Source organism: Athene noctua, chromosome 15 (assembly GCF_965140245.1).
Source record: "Athene noctua chromosome 15, bAthNoc1.hap1.1, whole genome shotgun sequence".
In the NCBI taxonomy this organism is placed as follows: Eukaryota; Metazoa; Chordata; class Aves; order Strigiformes; family Strigidae; genus Athene; species Athene noctua.
Window position 1 is genome coordinate 11,201,689 of NC_134051.1, and position 20,798 is coordinate 11,222,486.

General features: G+C 38.0%; 1 protein-coding gene across 2 annotated transcripts in view; it reads right to left on the reverse strand.

Annotated features, from left to right (window-relative positions):
• The window catches only part of CYTH3 (cytohesin 3), a 53,583-nt gene that overhangs the window by 24,300 nt on the left and 8,485 nt on the right, over window positions 1-20,798 (reverse strand). For both annotated transcript variants that reach the window (XM_074918919.1, XM_074918920.1), the window contains exons 2-3: window positions 757-839; window positions 143-207 (exon numbers count right to left, since the gene is read on the reverse strand). In XM_074918919.1, coding sequence (XP_074775020.1) covers window positions 143-207; window positions 757-839 — 148 coding nt within the window. The remainder of the gene's footprint in view (window positions 1-142; window positions 208-756; window positions 840-20,798) is intronic.

The window sequence follows — 20,798 nt, forward strand, 5'->3', positions numbered from 1 at the left end:
AGTCAGGCTTTAGAGACTTTATAACAGACTGAATAAAGGTGATCCAGTATTTGTTTAGCATGCTAAAGCTGTTTTAATTTGCTATTCTGCAAGACCTGTTCAAGGTCTTACTGAATCAAGTCCGTATGTTAGAATTACTTACCTTTCCTCTACACTAGTCAGATTATCAATTTCTGTCATAACCTCAGCAATTTCAAATTTTAATCTCTGCCAAAAAAAGGAAGGACAATATGTTAAACCATATTATAATACTTTTTGAAATTATCTATCATATATTAATATGATCCATTAGGTTTTATTTTCTAATATTTGCTGTCACCTGAAGAAAAATGATGAATCTTATGGCTTCCTTAGATATTTAGCTTAAATATTTTACCACAACTGAATGTTAAACACACATGGGATCTAAACTCCCATGTCAGAGTATCAAGACCAAATTGCCATTACCAACTGCAGCATAGAATTTCTTTACCCAGATTTCTCACTCACACCTATCCTGTATGCAAATCTGCTGTTTAATGAATTGATTCGACAAATGTGTACATATGCACATATTGCATTATGTAAATACAGAAGTTAGCATTTTTAAAAGCACACAAATGATGCATAAATCCTATTCAATATTAGTAAGATTTAGTTTAAGCCATTTATATGCTTTTAAAAACATTGCCTGGAATACATACCTAGGTATGCAGTTTACTGTTACTTAATTTACTGAATAGGTCTTCTAAGGACCTTTACAGATAAATCAATTACCTCAATATCATCAATCAGTTCTTTTTTCCTGCGACGAATATTTAGAAGCTCTTCTCTTTCTTCTATGGAGAGGTCATCAGGCACTGGAATAGAGCAAAATATACAGTCTTAGCATTTCCAAGCATCCCTCATCACAAAAACCGGATTAAGAAAAATAAGCTTACATGAAACATCAGGGCGTTTTGTTTCAGCTGGAATCGTTTTCAGAAAAAAAAACCTCAAACCCAAACATACAACCAAAAACCACCAACTGAATTTACTGGAATTCTACTTTATAAAATAGTAAGTTAATTGAATGAATGACTATGGATAAAAACTATCTTTCAAAAGAAAGCTAGACGATCAAAGGGAACTTATTATCATATAGTATGTGGTAAGATTTGCTCTACAGCTTATTTGCCAAATTCAAGTCTGATATCATTCCAATTATTTCAGTAACAGACCAAAATTTTTCATTTAATTAATTATGATTCAAAAGACATGACTATCTTTCAGGGAAAAAAGCCAAAAAAAAAGCCAAAGCTATATACAACTTGTTACCAAGATGCATATCCTGGTGCTAATTTCAGATAACATCCCTTGATCTGGTTGCTTTGTAGAGCAGAGATGCAGGTTAAGTACAATACTAACATCCTTAACAGCAAATACTTTCCATCAGTAGGATATACAAATAAATACACAGTCAAAATCAGTTATTTAATGCAGTGTATCACAAACCTATGTTTTTGTATAAAATCATTTAAGTGAGTCTGAAGCATTTAAGTCAATTTAAGTTTTAAGTCAATTTTAGGTCTCTCCTTGGCCACGCTAAAACAAATACATTACCCTGTTGATAAGAATTACTTGCTACCGAAGATGTAAACATGGCTGTCCATCACTCTAGCAGCAGCACCTTACCCTGTAATCTCTGACAACCAGGAAACATTAAAAGTTATTCACACAAAACCTCTGCTTTTCTTGAGCAATTAGATTTTTCCCTAGCAAGAAACTTCTTCGGACAGAGATTACTCTCACTCACTTTACAGCACTAGACATCAACCACAAATATTCACCTCCTCTGCAATGATCCTATAAAAAACAGTTTTAATGCTACACACTTTCTTGGAAATAGCTCCTTATTTATAGAACAGCTTCTCCTTCTAGCTCAGTAAAATGGAATAAGAAAAATAATTAAGATATTTAAATGGTTCAGTCCCAAGAGCAACAAACAACAAATGCTGTCATTTGGGGTGGCCAAAGCTGTTTCTTCATGTCACATACACATGTTAACAGACTGTGGCAAACAGATCACAAGCGAAGGTTCACCTTGACAGCAGATTTTTAAAGACACACTTGAAACACAGCCTCTGTTCCAATCTTAATAATATATTGGTTATTTTCAACATCCAGTGGTTAAGCTCCTTTCTTTTTAAGATTCAAATCATAACATAAAATCCAAATGGCAACAGACCTTGTTAGATATAAAGTAATTATGGCAAATGATCTCATTTAACTACTCCAGATACACACATAATTCAATTACTTCCAGTTTAGGAAATGACAGTCTTCTGTTGAACTAATATCAGACTTCAAAATGTTTACCTGTTTTTTTCCCTTCATCTCATCAGAAACTCACTCACTCCTAAAAATTCCTTACATGCAAATACCGGTAAGATTCTTTTCACATCAAACCTTATAAACACATGTGCCTACATCACATCTTTGTCTTACATGTGTGCTCAGAGATCTTAAACCATCAAAACTCAAAGAGACTTTATGACTATACAAACCCTATATACATACCCATACCATAAATATTCCAATCAGTTAACTGAGTACTGACAATTAAAAAAAATTAAGACTGTTACCCAATGTTGATTATTAAAAAGCCAAACTGTGTATAATCAATCACTCTCTTAGGTAGAAAGTATGCTGAAGTATCCTTAAAGCATTTTTGACATATTAAATTGGTAGATGAAATGAGATTAAAATTTTACAGTACCAGTATTAGTAAGAGTTCTTAATTTTCTAACTCTGCCACAGCAAATACTGTTAACTCTAACCTTGGTTGGCAACTGGAAATACTAATCAGAACCCAAACAGAAAATAATACTTAAAGCATTAAATATTTAGAATTCATAGATGGTGCTTGATTTTTCTTCAAGCTGAGTTACAAAATCTCTGGATTAGCTGCTATCACACACTCTTCCCAAAGCAGAACATCAGTGAGTGGTACTGCAGGTTCTCCCTTACATTACCACACAGTGAAAGCTCCTTGGGACAGGTCTGGAATATCTAGAACAAGTGACATTTGGAATCAACAAAAATTGCAACAGTTTTCTACACTCAAGCAACCCACTGAAGAAAAGAAATCTAACACCTCAATTCCTACAGCACCCAAAGACTTACTGCTGTTTTTTCCTTTCCTCTGATCACAGCCACAGCAGAGAGACAATCCTCACAGTATAATTAATGGTGCTGTTAGACAAAAAGGAAATAAACTAAATGGAGTCAGACTGCCTTTTGCATTAGGAAATAACATCAAGTATCTATCTGCCAGATGCAAGACAAGAAAAGTCTGCTGGAAAAGAAGATTCTGCACTTGGAGAGCACTTAGAAGACAGCACTTAAAGAAAACTGCACGTTAATGCAACATCTTTAAATAACAGTATTAATATCAGAGCTAAAAGATTCCAGTATCTTTTGAGAATAAAGAACCAGGATACAACTGAGCAGGGGTTACAGTACTGCCAGCTTCCAGAAACTATTGGTATAGTCAGTATTCTACTTCCACTCACACTACCAGCACAGAGAAGGGATGACTGACTTGTCAGGATGCCTCCTAAGTGCACTGTCCTATCGTTGCCATAAAGTAACATGTGTGTGAGATACTGAAAATGTTTGCCTTATTCTCATCCTTCTCCAAGTAGTCTATCATCACTGCCTCCCTTCTCCAGTGCTGCTGTTCACATCAAAGAGAAAACTTATCGATAGGAAAATGAACTCATCAAAAAAAGGTTCTTAAGAGACTATATGTGGCATTACAGCCTGCAACTCCAGGAGGCTACATGACTTCATGTCTATTGTCCCTGTTGTTTCAATTCTCTGTCTTAAAACAAAATCTAACCGTATTTCTGTATTTCAATGAAGCTTTTTGAAATATTAACCTTGGAAGATGTGCCTACCTTACCGGAAAGGAAAGAATGGAAGATATAAATAAATGTAATTTATAAAAGAAATAAATAAAACCAAACAAAAACGAAACAAAAAAAACACACTAATACAAAAGTGCACCCACCATTAGTTAAACTTTACTCTTCCTTACAAGTAAGGAAAAGTAAAAATCTGTGTTTTCTACATCAATTATTCTATGCTTTTCCTTGATCCCTAATGATTCAAAACCACCTAGAAAACATTCAAAACTCTACATCCTACTTCTAAAGAGGTAAAATGTTTCCTCAGTGGTAGGCTCAGATGGCAATCAGTCCTTCTAACTTGAGAACAAACTGCCTTATGCAACCCACAATGCAGGAACCACTGTGAGAAACTGAAAATAATTTTCTTGGGAAAGCAAACCTGTAGAGCTGTGGTGCACAGGTGTTCTTAGTAAATGGAATAAGCACTTTAAATATTTCCCATTTGAAAAGAAAAACATTACTTTTATTTATTCAAAAAAATTTGAAAACCACACTTGAGATGTTGGGTGTCAAGGCTGGTGTTGACTCATGTCAAGCAAACAGGAGGTCATAAATGGCCAAGTAACAGTGGTGCATTAACACACCTTACAGTCCTAAGCAAATATTGCAGATACTTGACCAGTGATGATCTGCCCTGGCAACACCCCTTCCGTAAGCCTCCTTTTTGACTTCAGCAGCTAGAACACTTCTGGTTTTTCTAACCTTGTGTTCACATAATACTCCACACAGAAGAGCTCATAGAGCACGTATTACATATTTGTTCTGTAAGACAAATTTTCTAGCTCTCCTTTCTGAGTCATTTCCAAGTTTTTTGTCTCTCACCAATCTAAACACAAAGTAGACAGGATGGGAGGAGTTAGCATGAACATTTAAATACTAAAAATGAAGTATTTCAGCATAGTGAACAAACTGCAGCTGCAGCATGCTTTCATGCTATCTTCTATTCTTTATATAAAGTCAATGTTTGAATGTAAGACATTTGTATGAAAACCTTTCAGCTTACAGGGAGAGCGTTTCCTTTTTCTAAAGCTTCAGAGTTTCAGCTACTACTAAGTAGGAAGTCATTATACTTACTGGTATTTTATTTAAGAGGAACAAAGTTGTTGAAAGTACAAATTATATTCTTGGCAAAGTAGCAAGAGAAGAAAACATAACACAACACCATATATGCTGCTGCTGCTACTATAACTACTCCTCTGACTATCAACAGGAAAAAAAAAGAAAAAAGAAAAATTTAATATATTCCAAATTGGTCTATCTCTGTTCAATTACTGTAACTGATTTAAATGCACTTAAATGAATTTCCTGTAAACAAACACTGGAATACACACTTTTAATATAGGTTTCTTTACTATGTGTCAGGATAGTGTCAGGAAAATAAACCAAACAAAACCCCAACTGTTTCTGCCACAGAAATCAGTGTATAGTCCAGCAGTTGTATCACTTTGTTACATTATTTTCCACTACAGTATCCAAACAAGGGCATTAGCCCAGAACTTGAAAATTTATGAAGACATAAGAAGCATTTTTGAGCAAGCAGGCACAAAAACAAACAAACAAACAAACAATCAAGTCTTTTCCAGATTGAGAAAGAACTACAACAAATCAACTTGCAAAGAAAGTCCCACAGGTTACTGGAAAGTAGAAGCAAATCACATAATATGAGATAACAATCTAGTACTTCCCAAGTTCATACCCCTGATACCTTAATCTTTCTCAGTAGCAAAAAGCAAGCCCTCTCCCGTTCTCCAGTGGTATCGTATGAACCACAACTCATGTGTTTAAATTTTTTATACTTACTAGCTTTTTGATCAGCAGTCGCTGGCCAAGGTGTAAAGCAACCTCACTCCACCACTTCAGCTGGCTTCAGAGTTCAATCTCTCAAGAGGACACAGTAAAATAATCCATAGCCAGCAGAAAGCAAACATCTAACAATATCTAACAACAGATAAAACACTAATTCTATAACCCCACTTATGAAGCAATACAACTCCCTGACTCTCATTGCTCAACTAACTTGGTTTCATAAAGATAAATATTTTCCTTCTTCCATGTCAGCCTCAAATTGGTGGTCTTAAAGTATTTCCATTCCAAGCAAAGAACAATTAGAGGGAATTTAATTTTGCTGCAATTGAAACATCTTGTGAGTGTAAAGATATTTACACAATGCAAGGCTTAAAACTAAACAAACCTATCCTCACCCATACACAGAATGTAGACATGCTTCTTCTGGCCTTTAAAATAATACACATTCATCCCTGAGAACAAATCTGATTGTTTCAGGACATTTGTCTCAACGGATATTCTCAGGCTATTCTCTCTTACTTTCCCCCTACACGCTCTTTTTTTTTTTTTCAACTTAATTATAGGAACATTTTCCAGCTTTCAGACAAGATGTATAAACAAAGCTGTGACCACTTGTGGCTATTAAAAATTCCATAGAAGTTTTTGTAGGAGGACATCCTTCTGAATAGATTCATTTCACAGTGCAAAACCAAACTATATCTACATTAAATTCAATCAGTAAAACTAGCTGGATTTGGTTGTTTCCTTCTTTTAACTACCTTACTGCATCAACCTTTTCTATTTAGTCCCTGCTGAACATGTTCTAGCATAGAGGCGATCACACTTCCATTAAGAGGGGAACTAATCCTGTATACAGTATCCTTTCACATACAAAAGTTACCCGTTGGTGGTATGAGGAATTTAGGACCAAGTCCATGGCTTGCAAAGTTATTTTGAGAGTTTTCAGTCACGAGGGACACTGTGGCCAGAAAGTACATCAGTGGCCAAACCCAGAAAAGAACCTCAAACTCACATCCATCGTTCTCACTGTTTAGCTGCTGAAAATTATACCATTACAAGATGTTCCTGAAAATATTTTTCACTCTAGGATAAGGAGATACTTTACAGGCAAGTTATAGTTAAGATACTGTCCTTTTGGGCTTCTAATAATACATGGTAGAAAAACAATATTAATCCTATTACCACATGAAAATATGTTTTGAGAAATTTAGAGGACATGGTTTCCCTCTGACATGACCCACTAAATCTGTAAGATTTTTTCTTACTTCCATACCATTACTATACCTGTGATTCAATTTTTTTTTTTTTGAAAGGCCAAACAAAAGGATAAAAAATTGGAAACATGAAATACATTTTTCCTCTACAGAGAAAAGAGACAGCAGGGTAACTGCACTGCCAATTATGAAATAATTTCTTTTGAAAAACAAACAGTATTTATTATTATCCATAAGAATTACTTCAAATAAGGCAAGATTATGTTTTTGTCCTGGTCAGAAATAGCCCTATATAATTTAATTAGCATCTCTAGTCAAGCAGAAAGTAGGCAGTTCCAAAATTGCTCAAAATCAAGAGTCCAGATAACACTGATTTGGAGCGGGGCGGGGGGGATCCAATCCACCCATTTTACCTGCCTTCCAAAAAGCCTTTGGTTTCAGCTGTCACACACAGAAGAGTGCTGCCTTGCCATGGTGCCTGCAAATATGCTTCTGTCTATAAAGCATAATACACAGTAAATGCATTTCTTGAACCTGACAGGAGTTTGCAGCTGCAGCATATATATCTTCACAAACTGTGTATGTAGATAACATGAGAAACAACAGCTGTGAAGTGGAAGAGCATAAAGGCTTTTCATAGCTCTCGCATGAGCTGCTAACCGTTGCTGCTAGCTATTAGTTGCCCTTTTTAAAGGCACTGAAGCACAAATAGGTGCTTTATAACAGCTTTCAGATCTTCACCTTGCACTATATATACACACACACTCCCCACAGAAAGAACTGGAGACATCTACCTTGCTTTTTAGTTCCTAATTATGCCATTGACACACATATTTGCCTTTTGAAAGCAGTATTAAGTTAATAAGTATTTCTTTTTTTCTGTTCATGATCTGGTACTTTTATGAACAGGCAGCAGTGAAGGCCACGATCACATTATATTTACTTCCTTTGCATCTTATATTCAATAAGGTATCTTATTTCCTAATTTTGATGTATTTCCGTTAGGAAGCCAAGTGGTTTTGCAACAACAAAATAAAAGAACCACGTTCAAGCAAATAAAGGAGCATCACCTGGGGAGAAAGAAGAAAAACCACATAGGGACCAGCTCTGAGCGAGATTTCCCAGGGAGCGAGGTGGTACCAGCTCTTGTATGTTCCTGCATCGCTTTGCCACTTGTGCTCCTGCATATATGATCCCGTCTGGATCCTGTTTTTTTCTGGGTTTGTTTTTTGCCAGGTTAGCAGGCCAAATGGTTTCACGGAGGGACCGTGGAATTGCCCAAGCCAATGCAACAGACGCAATAGAAACCCCTGGTAACAGGGAGGAACAGGGGACAGCAACTCGCTCGATATCAGCCAGCCCTAAGATCAGCTCAGCTCAGACCTGAAACCCCACCCTTACAACGTTGTATTCTATAAATCCTAAAAGTAGTTCAATCTGATATTAAAAATAGATAAGTGTGGATTTCCTTTTAGAAGCATTTTTCTTTTGAAGTCATTCCACTCTTGCTTCAAGATCAGAAGATGCTTCTAGGCCAACTTTTCTTTCTAAAATATGTAAATACAAATTACTGAATATGAAAATTGAGTTTAACTTAACATTCTAAGTCCCTTACCTAAACACATTAATACTCACATTAATAATAGAAAGTGTTAAAATATGCATGACCATGCATATTTAAGAACTGAAGAAAAATTTTATGCTAGCTAATGTGCAAATTATAAAAGGACATGTTGGCCATACTGTAGTGGCACGTATTTTGGAGAGGGTTACGAACAGATTAGCACAGATACAGGAAATTATCCAAGATAACATGTGCCTTCATTAGCATCAGTTACCAATTACTGTTCAAGAAATCTGGTGAATCACCATTCTGATAACAGTGTTACAGCTATACACTGGCACTCATACTATCATCTTAATATTACAGTCCTCTTTCAACAGGGAAAACAGTAACATCGAAGTAATATAGGACAAATGTAATACTCTGCAGTGCCAAGCATCCCAAATAAAAATGCACAGTCCTGCATTGTTTTGTTGTTTTAGGGACAGTGGTGCATTTATACTGCCTTAAAATTTTCTTAGTTGGCTTACGCTTTTTTACCAAATGACTGCATCTGATTTCTTTCCCCCACAGCAAATAATGGGGAGGGGTGATCAGAATCAGCTTTGTGAGCAAAACCACCAGTACAAATACAGAAATTACCCATCCAAACATAAGATGTCTCAAGCCTTTTCTTTACACCACATCAGATCGACAAAACACTGTCAAACAGAATCAATTCCCCCCCCCCTCCCCCTGCAATACGTGTGCTGCAAGGCAGAGTCTCACAGATAAATAATTTTGGAAGAACTCAGTAATAATTTTCCTCCTACGGAGCACCCACATGTGAAAAAACAGAGAACAAATAGGTAGGTTACATAGTGCTACAGCTGAAATCAAATAAATTCTCTCCAATATTTGCATCTGAAAGCCTTTGCTTACAGTATATTACATTACAGTAAGTATTAACACAAGATTTAGTCTTTATAGAGTAAAAGTCTGCAAATTCTGAATTCCTTTTGTTCACTTTCATAGCAAGATGCAGGTCACAAGAAATTTTAGCACCCCAGAGTAAGAGAATGATTCAGCAATGTCAGGAGAGACCAGGGGTAAGAGCTGATAGCACATAATGTATCCACTTGCAATGCAGAACAGCCACGTTTTAAGTGGGAGTCTTGGGAAAGGAAATGCAGGATCCCCCTCAGCATTACCTAGGAGGTGACAGAAACAGATCACCATGCCAAATATGCACAGCATAGTTAAGTGATTCATTAAAGATACTCCATATTTAATTGAAACCCTTCATTCATTACAGTGCAAAGAATGGGCAGCAAAAGAGCAGTGGATTTGGACTGCCTGCAAGAAGGATAAGAAAATTCTGAAATTAAAAAGTGTAGATGCAATAGCTTTCCCAGAGTAATATCTTTCAAGCCACAGAACAGAAACAGCATGTACGTTTTAACCTTCGGCATTTATGATTTTGCCCAATAAAAGTGTAGTGTATTACTAAACAGAATTATATGAAGAATGGGATGGAAAGGGACTGGATGGTCCCACGACTAATTTCTACAACAGCACACTTGACTTCTGATTGAGCCAAGCATACAAGCCATACTGACATTAATTAATATCGCATTAAACAACTGCGAGATGACAAAACTTCAGATAAGCTTTAACAGATTTCCACTAAGTTTTCAGCAGACTGACATTACGCTATATAATATGAAGATGTTTCCTAGTTCAAATCCAGATCAGAAAATTGGCAAAGAATATCCACTTTTGTGAGTTGCACTACGTTCCCTTTTCATGTAAAACGGGAAGTGGTTAGCACTGGACTACCTCCATTCCAACCACCAAAGTCACTCTCCTCTAACAGAACAAAGGTGGTCCTGTACATAATCTTCAACTCGCCAGCATGGGAGAGTGATCAGCACAGACTGCTGATGGAAAACAGGTGAACAAGTGGAATCCAGTACAGATTGGGAAACAGGATTGCTTAATACTGCTGCCACTGACCAGAATTTGGCTCCGTGTTCATTTCGGAGGGTTTGGGATGATTCCTAGCAACTCTGCGGAGTGTGAGGCAAAGTTTAAATTACTGACAGAAGAGCAAATCCCCCTCTGTCAACTCCTTTTCCTTGTCAACCAGAACTGGACTCTCTCTCTCCCAACAATCTCAAAGAGTACATGTGGATGAAAAAGAAATCAGGGATAGTCCATCTCCTGCTGGCACACAACTCCCACTAGTCCCTGCAAACAACTGGACTAACCACAGATGTCCTGCAGCCAATCTAGACTGCTTCCAGCTCCAGGATCCAAGCACCACGGACCAAGGACAGGACAACTCCTTCTGAAAACAGAGATCATGTCATCATCAAAAAGGAAGCCTACAGAGAGTAGAAGCAAGGACAGGTAGCCTGGGAGGAATACACAGAAACTGTCTGAGCAGTCAGGGCACAGGTGAGAAAGGCCGAAGTCCTGATAGAATTAGATCTGGCCAGGGACATCAAGAGCAACAGTAAAAGCTTCGACAGGTACATTGGTGAAAAAAAGGAAGACTAGGGAAAACGTGTGTCCTCCGAGGAAGGAAAAAGGAGACTTGGTTACCCAGGACATGGAGATGGCCGAGGTACTCAATGACTTTTTTGCCTCAGTCTTTGCCAGCAAGGGCTCCAGCCACACCACCTAAGTCACAGAAGGTGAAGGCAGGGACAGGGAGAACGAAGAACTGCCCACTGTAGAAGATCAGATCCAAGACCATCTAAGGAACCCGAGGGTGCACAAGACCATGGGTCCTGAGGGAACTGGCAGATGAAGTGACTAAGCCACTAGCCATCATATTTGAGAAGTCCTGGCAGTCCAGTGAAGTTCCTGCTAGCTGGAAAAGGGAAAACATAACACCCATTTTTTAAAAAGGAAATAAAGACGACCTGGGAAACTACAGGCCAGTCAGTTTCACCTCTGTGCCTGGAAAGATCATGGAGCAGAATCTCTGGAAAGTATGCTAGAAAAATAAACATATGCTATGGAAAGTAAGGAGGTGATTGGTGACAGCCAATATGTCTTCACTAAGGGTAAATCAAATTTGGTGGCCTTCTACAATGAGGTTAAGCACTGGTGGATAAGGGAAGAGGAACTGACATCATCTACCTGGACTTGTGCAAAGCATCTGACACTGTCCCACACAACATCCTTATCTCTAAACTGGAGAGACAGGGATTTGATGGATGGACCACTCGGTGGGTAAGGAATTGGCTGGGTGGTCGCACTCAAAGAGTTGTGGCCAATGGCTCCATGTCCAAGTGCAGAGCAGCGACAAGGGGCGTCCTCAGGGGTCGGGGTTGGGACCGGCGCTGTTTAACATCTTTGTTAATGACATGGACAGTGGGATGGAGGCACCCTCAGCAAGTTCACCAACACACCGAGCTGTGTGGTGCGGGGACATGCTGGAGGGAAGGGATGTGCCATCCAGAGGGACTGGACAGGCTGCAGAGGTGGCCTGAGCAAACCTCGGGGAGTTCAACAAGGCCAAGGGCAAGGTCCTGCCCATGGGTCAGGGCAATCCCAAGCACAGACACAGGCTGGGCGAGGAGTGGATTGAGAGCAGCCCCAAGGAGAAGGACTTGGGGATGCTGGTTGAAGAGAAGCTCAACATGATCCAGCAATATGCATTTGCAGCCGAAAAAGCCAACCGTATCCTGGGCTGCATCAAAAGAAGCGTGACCAGCAGGTCGAGGGAGGGGATCGTCCACTCCACTCTCGTGAGACCCCCTGTGTCCAGCTCTGGGGGCACAAACCTAAGGACATCGACCTGCTTGAGCGGGTCCAGGGGAGGCCACAAAGATGATCAGAGGCTGGAGCACCTCCCTGTGAGGACAGGCTGAGAGAGTTGGGGGTGTTCAGCCTGAAGAAGGCTCTGGAGACACTTTATCATGGTCTTCCAGTACTTAAAGGGGGCTTACAAGAAAGCTGGAGAGGAACTTTTTACAAGGGCATGTAGTGATAGAACAAGGGGCAATGTTTTTTAACTGAAAGAGAGTAGATTCAGATTAGACATAAGGAAGAAATTCTTCCCTGTGAGGTTGGTGAGACACTGGCACAGGTTGCCCAGAGAGGCTGTGCCTGACCCTCCCTGGCAGTGTTCAAGGCCAGGTTGGACGGGGCTGTGAGCAGCCTGGGCTAGTGGAAGGTGTCCCTGCCCATGGCAGGGGGGGTTGAAATTAGATGGTCTTTAAGGTCCCTTCCAACTCAAACCTTTCTATGATTCTATAATCTCCTGGGCGAGGAAGAGCCAAACAAGAACATACTGATCCCTTCAGCATTTGAAATGTTATGAGAAAAAAAATAAAAATTGTAGCAGTATGTTTCAGCTTTGCGCTCACAGAACGGCTGTGTTTCCCACAGCACCCCCAGTTACTGTGAAGAGGAAATGGTTGGCTGGCATGCACCTACATTTTTTCCTAGGATAGACCCTGGAAAAAGAAGACTTGAAAAGCAAACACACCAGGGTAGTAGCAGACATTCCTGTCAGATCCATTTCAAGTAGCAGCATGGAAAATTGACAGGAATGTCTATGAGCAGCTGCAGGGGGGTCCCAAAGCCCAGCCCCTGCAACCACCCATCAGCAGCCACCCTCGAATCCTGCTAGAGATTCAGGAACAGCTCATCAGACCTACCATGGTCCCAGCAAAACATTTGGGGCTCAGACAGTCTTTCTGTCACAAATTTCCAGTAATATTTGCTCTTGGCAATAAGGGAGCTGCTCACTATACTTCACTCATTAGTGGAGAGCATTAGTGAGTTACTTAGGATTCCTGGCTGCTTCTAAAGCACACAAATCCAATTTGCAGAAAAAGCAAGGCAAAGTTCATCTCTCCCCTTCCCCCCTCCCTGCCTGCCACAGCTCTGGAGTTAGATTTCAGAAGCAGTATTTATTACAGAAGCTTTCTATCCATTCATTTTCCTAGATCAGTTGCACGTTGGAGGAGGTAGAGCAACTGCTGGATTTGAAACCAATCTTCATCCTCTGAAGAATGTCTCCAAAAGGCAGCTACAGAGTCCCATACAGGACTGCTCACTTACTCGAGCAGTTATTTGATAACATTTACCTTCCCCCAAAACAAGACAAATTCATGGATGCACAAGGTGATGCCTGATGTTGCTTCAACATTCCTGCAGTCTCTTCCAAAAAAGACACCCTGATACCTGCTATGGAACCCACTGAGCTGCAGTACTTGGAATGAAACAAACTACAGGTAATACAGTATTATGTTTCTTGATCACCTTAGACTTCAATTGCTCCAGCTTCTTGCTATTACACCAATAGGCCCACTGTCAAGTGTCCTGTAGCCTAAAGGAGGCACTAAGAGAGGTCAGGAATTTATTCATAGATTTGTTAGTGAAGGAATAGTAAGGCTTAGTTTAGGACTGTAAAGTATTTTCAGATTCCTCAGAAAAGAGTATATTTAGCTTTTGTGAATTATTGGCTGCCATCACACCATGAAACAATTAGCTTGACAGGTCACTAATCCAGATATAACAGAGCTTTTTATCTGGTCTAGTGATAAGAAATTTGCTGGATGGATCCACTTACCGTGAGGTCAAACCCCTGGTATCTCTTTCTTTGCTTGGCAAAAGACCATCAGCAGTTCATACCAAATCTGGCTCGCCATACTTCCAAAATATAGCACATTCAGCATATGCTTGAATCCTTGTAAATGCAGACATAAGTTCCATGTTACAAAAAGAAAGATTTTTCATACTCCAAGCAGACCTTCTGGCATTCTGATCAAAAACTCATTTGAATAAATACATTCTTCCTATTTAAACTTTCCCTAACAGTCTCAGCCAAATCTGCTAAAATATTAGATTGCCCTTTCTAAGCTGTTTTTTCTGACTGAAGCTGGCAAAAATCACTGCATTCCTTCCAGAGATCAGTGAAAAATAATCTGAACATATAATCTTTTGTGCTTTATTTTCAAATAATTCAATCATTTTTTCTCAGCTAAGTACTTAAGAAAAAATATCCCTACAACTTCAAAGATCTAAGCAATTTAGTTTTATTACTCTCAATGTCTCCAACTTACAGCATATAAAATTCAGCATTTTCCCTGAAAACGCATAGAGATTTAAAAACTTTAAGCAACTAACTGGCATTCAACCCTCAACCTCTTTTTAAATCCACCAGCTCCCGCTGCTCCTATTAATAAACATTCTTTCTCAGATTTCCACTTCATCCTGCCATGCTCAAATAGGAAACATTTTTGGTGACTAGGAAACAATGGAGTGGGACCAAATGCTTTAGTTCTGCTACCCCTCAACATGAGACAAAAGGTAACAATAAAAGATATCACTTCTTAAATGATTAAAACCTACAGCAAATCATTATTTTTTTTACCTGCAGATACCAGCTTCATTGACAATGCAGTTATATGTAGCTTTGGTAAGCACATTTCCAAAGAGGTAGTCTCTTCTTCAGAGCAGTGCTCTACCTGGCATGAGCTTTCACTATACAAACTTTGTATAAGGCTGAAAAAATCTGACTCTTATTAACATACTTGCAATCATCCCAAATTTGCCTTAGGGCAACCAGAAATACCAACTTGTAACTTCTGTTAAGCAGTCTGCAGCAAGAGTGTCTGCAACTCTGCCGACACAGCTCATGCTATAGGTAGTGAGAAAACTTGTTAATGCAGTTTAGAGATTCTTCCATATTTCACAGACAATACAGCAGTGAATACCAAACACCTGGAGAATACCATTCACATACAAGCTTTTCATTGTTTTAAAGTATTTCTCAACCACTGAGAAAACTGGTTGGTAATAAAAGTGGTGGCACTATCAAGTGCTGATTTTTGCCACCAACCATCATCTAATCCTGACAGCATACATCTAGACAGGCAGCTGTCTACAGTCCACTTCAAAAATGTACAAAACTAGTTCTAAAAGATTCTTCAAGTACGTCATCTGTCCTACCATCTTTTCAATGTCTTAATAAATTAGACCTTAAAACTTTGTTGAAGTATTTGAAGCTCAATCAGAACACCTGAGTGCCACACCCAATCGAAGCTGCAGATGTTTAGCCAGTACCTCTAAATGTCCAGAAGCTAGTTCTGAAAGATCACATTTAAGTCTTTAAAGAAAAAAGGTAAGCAAAAATCACTGTTCTACAACTTTTTAACCAGGCTGTTAGATTCCATTAGATCTGACTGCAAGTATTTTATCATGAAAGTTTACAACTGCTAAGACAAATGGAAACATCTAATTTTTCTTTTTCCTGAATTCTTGTACAGTTGTACCTTAAAAAAGCTTAACTATACACCAACGAACCTCAAAACATAATTGATTACAAACTATCAAAGGAAGTCTAGCCATCCTGCACTGCACTAGCTAAGAACTTATGAAAATTAAATCTTATCATAAATTTTCCATTTTCAAAGCCAGATTGGGCACTAATGAAATTTTAAAATATTTTCTACTGATTTGATGATGATGTACATGCTTTCACTAAATACCGTAGCATGCAACTTTGCATGGCACACATAATGTGCTCATACTAAATAGATGACATAGTTTCCATAAGAATTATTAGCAATGGAAAATGACAACTTATACAGACACAGAGAATATAATCATGACATTGTTCATTAATGCCTGCCACCACTGTTAACTCTATTCCAGAAAGTCTCAAGAGGAAGCTAGATATAGTAGCAGAAGCTGATGAACTTCCAGCTGCAAGGGGGTGGGAGGGAAAGGAAGCAGACTGATTAGTTGAATAGATTTATTGTATGCACATACTCTATGTTAAAATCCTGTATCTACTATAACAAATTTTTTTTTGAGTCATTTAACCGTTCACAATTCAAATACAGGAAAGTGCTATCAGGCTAACACGTGTTTGTTCAGCAGGAAATCCTTTCTTCAAAATGTAAAATGAGCTAGTGAAAAGCCAAAAACTTTACTAGAATTGTCATACTATTATTTCTCAAATGTGAAAAGGACCTTTTGATGTTCTCCCATCACATTAGAAAATCATCTCCTAAATCCATATAAGCTCCAGAGAAAAATACAATGAAGTGACAGGTGAAATACAGTATTTGCCCTCTCAAAGATGCAACGTGTTACCATACTACATTCTTCAATTTAACTGGCAAATTTTATTCTCAAGCCATGAATATTTTCTGAATTTTCCTTATAATACATCACTAATACAGCCAAAGCATCTCATAGCAAATCTATAAGCAAAGTTTCTCATTCTAGTTGCATTTTAATTGACACTGGCAGACCTTACGTGCAATCAATTTTGCAAAAAGCACTGAGAGTTGACCTGCACTTCAAGAAAACAATTAAACTGAAAGAGATTCCTTTAGGCTCCTCACAATTCAAATAAAGATCATAACCCTTAAAAATGGGGAGAAAATAACTTTGACTACCATTCTTGTAAAACAAAGATAAAATGTAGTAGTATTGCTTATTTAATCACTACAATGTCAAAAAAGAAAAAGAGGAAAAGCAAATTATTTGCCTTGTATTAATTTATAATACTGTATTAAAGAAGAAGATAAAATATAAAGATAAAATACAAGAGAGTTTGGGAGAGGAAACAATCTGACCAAAGCCCAAACATAAATACAAAACATACATCACCCAGTGCAGTAAGAGAGCAAAGTAAGTGTCATCATTTGCTTAACTAAAAAGAAGAAACACATGCCAATGAAAAAAAAAAAAAAAAATTTGATTACAGGTTTTCGAAACACACTGACAGTGAATTAATTCAGTCGCCACGCAAAGAATATCTACTCTTATTGTCACTTACCCATAGACTGCAGCACTCCTACCACCGAGACAAAACTTCCCCATTTGTACAAACCGGTATTGGTAACCACATTCAAGAACTCCAAAAATTATTACATTTTACATCACTATATGGACATCATAGAGATTTTTGCATTGCAATTGATTTGTGTTAGAAGTGTTTTGCCTTCCCAGCACAGTGTTTTGTCCACATTTCACTTCCACTTTGAAGTCACAGATCAGCTCCTACTAGCTCAGGAAGGAAAATAAATTGTTGTTGCTGTTATGTTCTAGCACTGTGGGGCTAAATGCCAGGCTGCCTGACAGCCAACAAACCGACCACAAATGTTTCTCCTTTTTTTTCCCCCCTCCTCGATAAAAGAATTAATATCAACAACCAATTAAGGCTCATGGAAAGGAATGCACTAACACTGTCCAGGATCATGCTTGAGACAGTAGTTAATGTTTTAAAATTCCTTTCACTGTCACTAGTAATGTAAATAACTTAATTTCAAGATAGCTCTTCCAGTTAATTAGGACTTACAATTTGTATACTAGTGTTATTAAACTTACTAAATTAGACTAGCATAATTACAAACTAAGTAACGACATTCAAAACTAAAGACTCAGTGGAACAGTAAAAGAATTCTGAAATGTAGGTACCATCTGATGGACTCCATTGGCAAGTTCAAGTTTGGAAGGAAGATTTGGAAAGGAAGAAGATACCTAAAGGACAGTGCATTTCTACACTGGCATCACTAGTCTCAAGTAACTAAGGAAAAGTATCACTGGCTATAGTTATGAAGAAACTTGAGAAATACGACCTTTTTAACAGGAAAAAAACCCAAACTGTTTTGAAAGAAAAAAGGATGCGTTATTTTTATCATCATCAAGTGTTCTCACCATTCCATTTACCTGCTGCATTGCTCACTTATTTTGTCTAAATTCAATCCAAGGCATCATCTACAGAGTTGGAAGCACCAAATATACCAAAGGTAAACCAAACTCTACAGAAAAATATTAGGCTTCTCCCCTCCTTACATACTTTGACTCTGTAAAACAGAGACTAGCAAAACATGGCATAACTGAAATTAGTAAATCAAAAACTGTCTGATATACTCCATGTTGTAACATTACATATTGTACCAATACTTTAAAGACAGTAAAGTAACTAAAACCTTTTAGTATGAATGAGAAAATGGTACCTTCTTCCATAAGTAATCTAGAAGAACAGCCACTTTCCCACTCCAATCAGCTAACTTCATTTCTGTTTAAAAAATAAACCAAGAACTCTTAGATGACTTAAAGTCCACAGCAAAATCTGAAGGCGTTTAAGTATTTCAGGATGGGATTTATGGCAGAGTTCTGAAATGGATACTCCTAGTTCCTGTTGCTTTTACTGGAATATTTTTATAGAGAGTCACTTTTTTCCCACCCTACCCTTTTCCTTTACTGAATTTCCACACAATAACTTAGATTTGACCATCACCGGACATCTGAACAACAATAAAAAAAGTTACAGCTGGATCCTGTATTATTCCCAGCTGCACAGGATCTTTGGCTGCCTTCAGAAGACAAGAGAGCCAATAGGAAAACAGTAGGAGAACTTTTAGCAGCTTACCTTTGAATAAATTGTTTTTCCATATGCTACTACAACAAGCTATTTTACTACTCAATGCAAACTGAAGTTATTCTTCTCATTTTTCACCCCTCTTCTACAAAAATAAAAAACAATTCCTTCTTCAAAAACCTTTACTACAAAATGCCAGAAAATAATCATCTCCATATGGTCTTTCAAGTCTAACATACCACAATGGATATATCTGCCAAGTCCACCCACCCACAGGCTCCATAAACTTTAGAGTATTATTTGTATTTAATTTGGATTACCAATTTCACCCAACCTTTCCCCTTCATAACACATGTTACATTTTCAGGCTTACAACACAGGTATTAGATAAAAAAGGAAAATAATTTTTCAGCAAAATAAGAACAGTAACATAATGTAGACTCTCTTTACTTTGGATATCAGTGAACTCACAGCGGAAAGACTTAAACCAGTCATCTTTTTATGTTTGCTCTTATAAAGTATCACCTAATCTTTTAAAACATTCATGTGATAGTATGTCATTTACTGGTACAAGACCAAGACTAAACATTGCAGTCTTTGCAACTTACATTGCACAAAATGAGAGTGAAATTACATGTATTCTGATTTTTTTTAAAAAAATAAATCACTGGGGGGAAGTTTCCTCTCAGATATTTAAAAAAAGAAAGTTACTATATTTAATGCACAAAAATCCACTTCCTATAGCCAAATAAATAATCAACTCCATATGGTCCATTTATCTGTCCTTGCTAAAACATCTACAACAAAATGAAATGCCACACGCTGCCTAAAGAAGTTCACCTCACATAATACATAGAAGATAGGCTTAAGGCACAGTCGAAAATTCCGTATTAATCACCAACACCTACAAGGACCTGAAACCTTTTAGTCTCTCCATTCTGTGACTGCAAAAGTTTTCATAGACACAACAGCCATTTCTCTAAACTTTGCCTCTGACTAACCTCAGCTACCAGTTTCAACTTTCACTTAGGATAGTTTGTGTACAAATGGCAATTCAGGAATAGCAGCACAAATGGTAAGAGATGGTGGGAAAAAAAGCACAGATATTCTCCTTGTCCCCAGATGAATGTTGGATGCCGCTTTAAAACGTTGAAAGTACGTGATATGATAATTTTAGTAACTAAAAGGGTGGTACTGTAGGTCAAACCTGACTTGCAGAAGAGCAAGTTAAATAATAAAGTTCTATAAAATAAAAATGTTACTTTTGAGACAATAAACGTATACTTCCATAATACAGACTACCCATTTAGGCATTTACATGGTGGATACCACATGAAAAATGAGTTTTCCCCATTTAGTATGTCCTGGGGTTACAAAATGCATGACTAAACCAAGGATTACTTCAGCCTGATAGAAGCTCTTGCAGGTATACTCCTGAAATATTAAGTGTTTGTCTTGGGTGGGTCCCAAGCAGATCTCTTTCAGTCCAAAGAAAAAACAAATGTAAAAAATTGGAACCAACAATAAGGAAAAAAAGGGAAACCACAAAACAGCATATAAATGCACATACACCTACGCCACGCAATGAAGTCCACAGATCAGTTACAGTGGATCATCGGTCTGCACAATCTGTACACAGTAGCTCCTGTGTGGGCAATCAGTAACAGCTGAGCACTTTATACATACAAGGGGTCAGGTTCATTTGGTCTTCTCAAGAAGGACTCAAAATGATCCTATGCAGGGCCAAGCCCCTGTCCTGTATACGTGATCAGAGAATGCATTTAACTCGGAAGGTTCTTCCCAAGGAACAGTTTCTCCATATCAAAGCCACCATCTCTTCTTATAGCCACTTGGTTTAACCTCAACTTCTTGGGAAAACTTTCCTCAACATCCCCTAGCTGGCCAGCTATGAGATACTGAAACAAAACATGCAGCAACTT